Source organism: Scyliorhinus canicula, chromosome 17 (genome assembly GCF_902713615.1).
Source record: "Scyliorhinus canicula chromosome 17, sScyCan1.1, whole genome shotgun sequence".
Classification (NCBI taxonomy): Eukaryota; Metazoa; Chordata; class Chondrichthyes; order Carcharhiniformes; family Scyliorhinidae; genus Scyliorhinus; species Scyliorhinus canicula.
Genome location: NC_052162.1, coordinates 123119519 through 123128844, shown reverse-complemented (window position 1 = coordinate 123128844; position 9326 = coordinate 123119519). Strand labels below are relative to the sequence as shown.

Here is a 9326-nt window from a genome sequence, read left to right as displayed (position 1 = left end):
GAGGATCTCAGTGCACGACCAGGGATCCCGTCAGGACCTGTTGCTTTCCGGGGGTTCACTATGAAGAAGGCCAATCTGACTTTGGAGGCTGTGACGGTGGGTATGGGTCCAAGGCTCCTGGAGCAGTTTGTTGGTTTCCTGCTCGAAATAAGCATCGAATGCATCGAGTTTGTTGGGGAGGACTGCGCTGTTGCTGAAGATTCTACTCGGCTTTACTTTGTAGCCCATTATTTTGTTGCTTTTTTAAGTTACCGATCATGACATTTAATTCATATACTTCATAACTCAGGCTGTTTAGATAATACAAGATACAAATCATTGTATTCACTAAATTCAACAGCTTCATTAATAATTAGCTTTAATCACTCAAACATCACAAAATAAAACAACGAAAATTAAACATCTATCTTAAAGACTTTTTAAAAGTTGTGTAAGGTAGAGACATTAATATACATATTTATATATGGGAGGGCAAAGAACTTCTGTGGAGTTCTCGCCAGAGTTACAGCGACACCTCAAAGGAAAGAACAAGTGCAGGAAAGGGGAGAACTGTGACTGTCCATCAGCTGGGCTGGCTGAGCACGAGGGAAAATACAGGCCTTGCAGACACCGGCCCAGTCCAACTGCAACAATATACTTCATAACTGTTACGATAAGGAGAAAGTTTATGAGATGGCACTGCAAGCAGAAGGTAGTCCATAGAGTAGAGAAGCAGACTCGGTGTATAGTATAGAAAATTCAAATATATGGGGATACCGTGCTCTGCAAACATAAATAAAAGTTCAGAAGGGTGTGCTGCCTACTTACTGCCAGGGAAAGGGATATCTCGAAGCAGTTGGAAAAGAATTTGGGAGGTGATGGATCAAGTTGTCCTGGTTCTTGTTCGGTGAAATAAGAAACAAGTGAAGGTGCAGAAGCTCACCAAAAATATACAGATGCTTAAAGGGTTAAATTAGGAGGCAGGTTGCATAAGGCTGGTTTTGTATTTCTTTGAGTTTAGAAGCTTCATGGGTGATTTAATCAAGATAATGTCATTTGATATAGAGAAACTATGTCCGCTGCTGGGGGAACAAAGGGGCACAATTTTGAAATTGAAGCCAGGCAAGTTAAGGTCAAAACCAGGAAAGGGTAGGGGAAATCTGGAACACTATTTCCCAAAATATTTTGGATGCTGGTGAAATTCTTAAAACTAAGATCAATATAATATTGTTAGGCAAGGGTATTAAAGGACTGTAGAAATAAGCAATATTCCTTCTATGGGTGCACTGTTGCTCAACACTCAAATGTACCATGCAGAGAACAAACATGCCTTGCACAATGTTCCCTTTAAGATGCACGTGTCTATGGCTGCTTGTCAACCTTAAAGGCACTGCCCAGCTCAACAAGCGGCATATGTACCAAGCAGAAATGAGAGAGACACCAGAACTAAAGCAGGTACAGATCAGCTATGATCTACAGAACGGCAGTGTACGCTCAAGAAGTCGAATGGCCAACTCCTATTCCACAAGGCCATTGCATATTAGAATGCTAAAAGGTAAATCATGTAATTAAGTTTAAAAGAGTGCAATTTATACCTATTAACACAATGGACGTGAACAAGGTAAAGCAGGCAAAACGCTAGGCAGTCCATCAAGTATGTTCAAACAGTCATGGTAAAATTCATCGTCGTCATGCCTGGTGTACTTGACTTGCTTTTAGTGGTGCAATCTCAGGTGAGATGATGTCCCAGGTTGAAGATAAAACATGTGGGCCTCGGCCGAGCTCCCGAAAGACGAGGCTACCCCATGCGCGCTCTCGCCCCAATCTCCCCATTATGTTGTTTAAGCCTTGCCACAACCAATGAGAGTCCATGTCATAGTCTGTGATTCTAGCTTAGTCTGGTATTGTCTCTTGGAGTCTGTGATGGCTTTGCGGAGGTCATACCTAGATCTCTTGATTAGGTCAGGGTCGCCTGTCTTGAACTGCTCAGATGTGGCCTCCCGTAGTGAGTGAACTCCCATTAAACCATTGTTTCTGGTTGGGTAACGTACATACTACCTTCTTTGACACACAATCTTCTAAACATTTACTGATGAAGTCTGTGATGGTGCTGGCAAACTTGTTTAGGTTGGCTGCTGAGTTCTTGAATATGGACCAGTCCACTGACTCCAAGCAGTCGCTTTGAAGCTCTTCTGTTGCCTTGGACCAGCATTGCACAACCGTCTTAACCGGATTCTCCGCTTAAGTTTCTGCTTATGTGCCGGGAGAAGGAGCGCCATCTTGTGGTCCGATTTTCCGAAGTGTGGTTGGGGGATAGATCGAGAGGCGTCCTTGATGTTTGTGTAGCAGTGGTCAAGGATTTTGGGGCCCCTGTCGGAACAGGAGATGTGTTGGTGGAACTTTGGAAGTACACTTGAGGTTGGCCTGGTTGAAGTCCCCGGCCACGAAGAATAAGTCCTCCGGGTATTCTGCTTCAGTTGATGTGATGACAAATTCCTCCACCCACTCCAGGTTCAGTCCTGGATGTGATTAACAGCAGGAATAACAGCAGAATCTAAACCGTCATCACTTGTGAACCCTTTGGTGTCTCAGCATGTTCGATGACTGAGTGAATCCCTCCCCACAGTGAGAGCAGGTGAATGGCTTCTTTCCAGTGTGGACTCGCTAGTGTGTCAATAGGGCAGATGAACCACGGAATCTCTTCCCACAACCAGAGCAGGTGAACTCGCTGGTGTCTCCGCAATGTGGATGACGTTCTAAATGTCTTTGTGCAGTGAGAGCAGCTGAACAGTCTCTCCTCAGAGTGAATGCGCTGGTGTTCCATCAGTACCCGAGAGCTTTTAAACCCACTCCCACAGTCAGAGCATTTAAAGGGTCTCTCATTGGTGTGAGTGACAGTGTGGCTCAGCAAGTGATGACCGAGTGAATCTTTTCCCAGTCGGAGAGGTGAATGGCCTCTCCCCGGTGTGACCTCGCGCGTGTTTGATCAGGTTGGATGAGGTTCTAAAGCTCTTTGTGCAGTGAGAGCAGCTGAACGGTCTCTCCCCCGTGTGAATGCGCTGGTGGGACAGCAGTAGCTGAGAGCTTTTGAAACCCTTCCTGCAGTCAGAGCATTTAAATGGCCTGTTCTTGGTGTGAGTGACATTGTGGCTCAGCAGGTTGGATAATTGAGTGAATCCCTTATCACACACAGAGCAGATGAATGGCTTCTCCCCGGTGTGAACTCGCTGGTGTGTCTGCAGGTGGGGTAACCGAGTGAATCCCTTATCACACACATTGCAGGTGAAAGGCCTCTCTCCAGTATGAACTCGCTGGTGTCTCTGCAGGTGGGATAACTGAGTGAATTCCTTCCCACAGTCAGAGCAGGTGAATGGCCTCTCCCCAGTGTGAACACGTTCGTGTCTCCGCAGGTTCCCTATATCAGTGAATCCCTTTTCACACTGAGTGCAGGTGAATGGCTTCTCTCCAGTGTGACTGCGTTGATGCCTTTCCAGCTCGTGCGGGTCTCTGAATCCCTTCCCACACACAGAGCAGGTGAACAGCCTCTCTCCAGTGTGACTGCGTTGATGCCATTCCAGCGCGTACGGGCCTTTGAATCCCTTCCCACAGTCCTCACATTTCCATGGTTTCTCCATGATCTTACGTCTCACCACATTGAATGATCAGTTGAAGCCTCGTCCACACACAGAACACCAATACAGTCTCTCCCTGCTGTGAATGATGTAGTACTTTTCAGGCTGTATAACTGATTAAAGCTCTTTCCACAGTCAGTGCTCTGTAACAGTCTCACACGGGTGTGTGTGTCTCAGTGCTTTTCCAGACACACTGATGTTTAAAATCTCTTGAAGCAGACAGAATAGAGAAACATCTCTCCTTCTGGATTCAAAGGCCGATGATATTTGGTTCCCAAGAATTGAGTGAATCAGTCAGTTCTTGACGTGATATTTAGTTTGAGGGATCCACATCAAACTCCTCTCGTTCTAACTTCCTGCAAAAAGATTTTACAAAAATCATCACTGTCAGTACAGGATATAAATTTAGAACAGACAATTCTAGTTTCTATCGAACATTGTTTGCTCTCTCCCTTTCCCTCAAATGCTCTAAATCTCCATTCCACATGTTCTCCCTCCATTCTCACTCTGCTGTATCTAATATTCACCCTCCCAATTCTCCTGAAGGCACTGAATCAGGCTCATTGGCAGATCAATGCTCACTGCTTCCTGTCCTGGACACAGAGGCTGCCAGACAGATATATGTCTATGTTACTGGATGATAGATATGTGTAATATACAGATTGGATTCACTTCCTGCCCCACCCAATTCTCATGAAGGTGCTGATTGATGCTGATCAACAAATCTAAACTCATTACAACCTGTACAAGAGTAGAGAATCTCCATCTAAGTATATTCACTGATTAGAGATGGGGAGATTCTGAGGAAGAATTTTATTTAGTCATGGAATGGTCATGAGCAGGAACCCACTGCCCACAAAGGTTGTGGAAGTCGAGATGATCAATAATTCAAAATAAAATATGAAGAAAATAAGCTTTCAGGTGAACAGCGATATCGAGGGGGAATGGGACTGACTGGATTGCTGGACAGAGAGTCAGCATTGACTTGAGTTACCAAATGGATTCTGTCAGTGCTGCAATGACTGTATGACTGGAAATACATAATGTAGGTACAATACTATATTACAGAACTAGAACTGATAATACATGTATTTTGTTACAGAACCATCAATAATATATCTAATATTCCAGATAACAACACAAGACATATCTCTGTCCGATATAACATTAAAAAAAATTCAGTTACTGGGTGTGAGAGTCGCTGGTTCAGCCGGCATTTATTGCCCATCCCTAGTTGCCCTTCAGAATGGAGTGATGAGTTGCTTTCTTGAACCGCTGCAGTCCTTGAGGTGTAGGTACATCCCCTGCGCTGTCAGGGAAGGAGTTCCAGGATGTCGCCCCAGCAACAATGAAGGAAGGGCGATATATTTCCAAGTCCGTCTGGTGAGTGATTTGGAGGTGAACCTCCAGGTAGTGGGGTTCCCAGGTATCTGCTGCTCTTGTCCTTCTAGATATTAGTGGTCCTGGGTTTGGAAGGTGCTGTCTGAGGAACCTTGGTGAGTTACTGCAGTGCACATTGTCGATGGTATAGATGGCTGCTACTGTTCGTCAGTGGTGGAGGGTTTGAATATTCGTGGAATGGGAAATAGTCAACCAGGCTGCTTTGTTCTGGATGGTGTAGCGTAGCATCTTGAGTGTTGTTGGAGCTGCACTCAACCAGGCAAGTGGTGATTATTCTATTACATGCCTAACTTGTGCCTTGTATATGGTGGACAGGCTTTGGGGGTCAGGATTACTGGCAGGGTACAGCATTACTCACTGTAGTCTTTGACCTGCCCTGGTGTCCACTGTATTAATATGGCTAGTCCAGTTCAGTTTCTGATCAATGGTCACCCTCAGGATATTGGTTGTGGAGGATTCAGCGATGCTAATGCTACTGAATGTCAAGGGGCGGTGGTTAGATCCTCCTTTGTAGGAGATGGTCATTGCCTGGCACTTGAGTAGCACAAATGTAACTTGCCACTTATCAGCCCACATCTGGATACTGTCCAGGTAATGCTGCATTTGGACATGGACTGCTTTATTATCTGAGGAGTCACGAATGGTGCTGAACATTGTGTCATCCGCAAACATCCCCACTTCTCACCTTATGATGAAAGGGAGGTCATTGATGAAGCAGCTAAAGATGATTGGGCCGAGGAGTGACCAATTAAATGTGAGAATGAGAAAAGTAATGGAAAGGGGGAGAAAAGAAAGTGTTTCACTCACAGATGTTGGAGACAGGAGGAGGTTTCAGTCTGTGTTCAGCTCAAGCTCATTCAGGGTTGGAGGAACAACAGCTTTGCCCGGCACAAACCTCCATGTCCAGCTTCCGCATTGAGACAATGGGGGAGCTCTGATTGGCGGAGAAGCAGAGTCCTTCCGGTTCTCCAATCCACCTATTGGTCAAGACCTCAGGGGTAAGGTCAGCGGAAGTGAGGTCCCCTGCACATGCGCGGCTTCCACTTCCCTCAGATTTGCACAGTCCCGGGTCAAGGGAGGGGAAGATCACGACGGCCGGAACTGTCAGCCGGTTGCCTGGAAACCTTGTCTCGAGGATATTTGAGGAAAGGTGAATAATACGTGGGGGCGGGGCTCCCGCCTCTGCGCGCTGGGCGGTGACGTCACCGCGGAGCGGACTTATTCCTATTGGTTGATTTAGAGGACGAGCTCCTTTGTGATGTCACAATGTGGAGGTTGGACAATGAGTTTTAGACTAAAACTTCCTCCTCTGGGCAACATCTGGGAGCAAATTAATGTCTCCCCCTTTCAGAAGGTCACAAGATACAGGAGCAGAGTTTGGCCATTTGGCCCACCATGTGTAACCCTTCAACCCGATTAAAAATCTGTCTCACTACTCCCTAAATTTACTCACTGTCCCAGCTCCACTGCACTCTGGGGTAGTGAATGCCACAGATTCACAAACCTTTGAAGAAGCAGTTTATCCTCAACTCTTTAGAATTTGTTACCTCTTTTTAAAAATAATCTTTATTGTCACAAGTAGGCTTACATTTACACTGCAATGAAGTTACTCTGAAAAGCCCAACTCTCCACATTTTGGCGACTGCTCGGGCACAGGGAGAATTCAGAATGTCCAAATTATCTAATAGCACGTCTTTCGGGGCTTGTGGGAGGAAACCGAAGCATGCGGTGGAATCATAGAATTTACACTGCAGGAGGCCATTGAGCCCATCGAATCGGCACCAGCCCCTGGAAAGAGCGCCCCACCCCAGCCCAGTAAACCCACCTAACCTTTTTGGACACTGAGGCCAATTTGTAATGGCCAATCTACCTTTTATCATGATGTGGAGACCCCAGCGTTGGACTGGGGTGAGCACAGTAAGAAGTCTTCCAACACCAGGTTAAAGTCCAACAGGTTTGTTTCAAACACGAGCTTTCGGAGCACAGCTCCTTCCTCAGGTGAATGGAGAGGTATGTCTTTCCATTATACCTCTCCATTCACCTGAGGAAGGAGCTGCGCTGCGAAAGCTCGTGTTTGAAACAAACCTGTTGGACTTTAACCTGGTGTTGTAAGACTTCTTACTGTGCTCACCTTTTATCATGGCCAATTCACCTAACCTGCACATCTTTGGACTGTGGGAAGAAACCGGAGCACACGTACAAAACCTACGAAGACACAGGGAGAACATGCAGACTCCACACAGCCAGTGACCCAAGCCAGAACCGAACATGGGACCCTGGAGATGTGAAGCAACTGTGCTAACCACTGTGCTATCATGCTGCCCATCTTATCCTCAGACTATTACCTCTCGTTCTAGAATGCCTGAAAGACATGCTGTTAGGTGAATTGAACATTCTGAATTCTCCTGTGTACCCTAACAGGCGCCAGAATGTGGCAACTCAGGGAGTTTCACAGTAACTTCATTGCCGTGTTTTTAAAAAAGATTTAAAGTACCCAATTCATTTTTTCCAATTAAGGGGCAATTTAGCATGGCCAATCCACCTAGGCTGCACATCTTTGGGTTGTGGGGGCAAAACCCATGCAAACATGGGGAGAATGTGCAAACTCCGCACGGACAGTCACCCAGATCCGGGATCGAACCTGGTACCTCGGTGCCATGAAGCGGCAGTGCTAACCACTGCGCCGCCGTGCTGCCCCATTGCAGTGTTAATGTGAGCCTACTTGTGACAAAAATAAAGATTATTATTATTATTATTATTATTAAGTGGGAGTAGCCTCTCCAAGGCAGCCTTCAGGACGTGCAACAGTGCAGAATCGCCGAGCAGAAACTTATTGCCAAGTTCCGCACACGAGTACAGCCTTGACCGGGACCTTGGTTTCATGTCGCATTACATTCACCACCCCCCCCCCCCCCCCCCCCCCCCCCCATCTGGCCTGGGCTTGCAAAATTCTACCAACTGTCCTAGGTTGAGACAATTCACACCTCTTTAACCTGTGATTATCCCTCTCTCCAGTCACTCCGTATGGACCTGTAAAGACTTAATTACCTGAAAAGACTTGCATTCAAAAGTATCGTCTTGCAACATTGACTTTGTCTATGTATATGTTTCTCGAACCCACCTCTTCATTCACCTGAGGAAGGAGCTGTGCTCCGAAAGCTAGTGATTCGAAACAAACCTGTTGGACTTTAACCTGGTGTTGTAAGACTTCTTCTTACTGTGCTCACCCCAGTCCAACGCCGGCATGACCACATTAAAGTAAAAGGGCAAAGTGGCAGCACAGTGGTTAGTGCTGCTGCCTCACAGCACCGAGGTCCCAGGTTCGATCCCAGCTCTGGGTCTCTGTCCATATGGAGTTTGCACATTCACTCCGTGTTTGCGTGGGTTTCACCCGCACAACCCAAAGATGTGCAGGGTAGGTGAATTGGCAATGCTAAATTGCCCCTTAATTGGAAAAAATAAATTGGGTACTCTAAAATTAAAAAAAAGTAAAGGGGCAAAACCTATTTATAGTTTAAGAGATATATTCCTAATAAAAATAGTGTTCAGGCATTGTTGCTTCTAGTTTTTTGCAGTAAAAGGCATAAAACGTGAAATTTTTGCCTTATGACTCTTTAATTTGTTCACTGGGTTTAGAATTTATCTTTTAAAGTTACTGATCTTTTCAGAAATCTTACACAGTTGATTTCGAGCTACAAGTTTCAACTTCCCATTAAGCCTCAGGCAACTTCTGTCTCTCTATTGCTCATGTCAATGACTGCCCAGCAACAGAGCTGAGGGCTGGAGATGCCGTCACTCCTTGAAGGAGCTGGAATCAGTAGAAAGAAGAACCATAGTTTCTGGTTGAGCTTTGTGTTAGCTGTCTGACCATGATGACCATATATAAATAGCTAACCAGGTAATATGTGGCGATGTGGATTAGGAACAGATCCTGGGTAGACGGGTTCACTGAAGCTGTGGGCTTGTCAGCTGTACAGTGAAACCAGGCATCCAACAGCCACAGAGACCTCTAATATTGGACACTGGGTTTAATCCTGTTCTGTATTAAACAGACCTATCTGATACTGGGGGTGATATAGTTAATCTGACCCTTGATTCATTCAATTCCAAAAGTGAATAACATTGATTCAAATACAGTGATTACTCTGTTAATGTGTGAACAAAGTGGGGCCAGTTCATGCAGATCTGTGTCTGAATTCAATTTCATTACTTATTTTTTTTACTGACTAGTCTAGTGTCCAATCTAAAAGGATGGTAGGACAGTGGTTAGCACAGTTGCTTCACAGCTCCAGGGTCCCAGGTTCAATTCCCGGC

At 45.7% G+C, this 9326-nt stretch overlaps 1 protein-coding gene across 1 annotated transcript in view; it reads right to left on the bottom strand.

The window, feature by feature from the left end:
- Positions 1–332: 332 nt before the first annotated feature.
- Positions 333–9326, bottom strand: part of LOC119951581 (zinc finger protein 229-like) — an 80357-nt gene continuing 71363 nt past the window's right edge. The window contains exon 4 of the mRNA XM_038774766.1: positions 333–3640. Within this exon, the coding sequence (XP_038630694.1) occupies positions 2859–3640 (782 nt within the window). The 3' untranslated portion in view covers positions 333–2858. The remainder of the gene's footprint in view (positions 3641–9326) is intronic.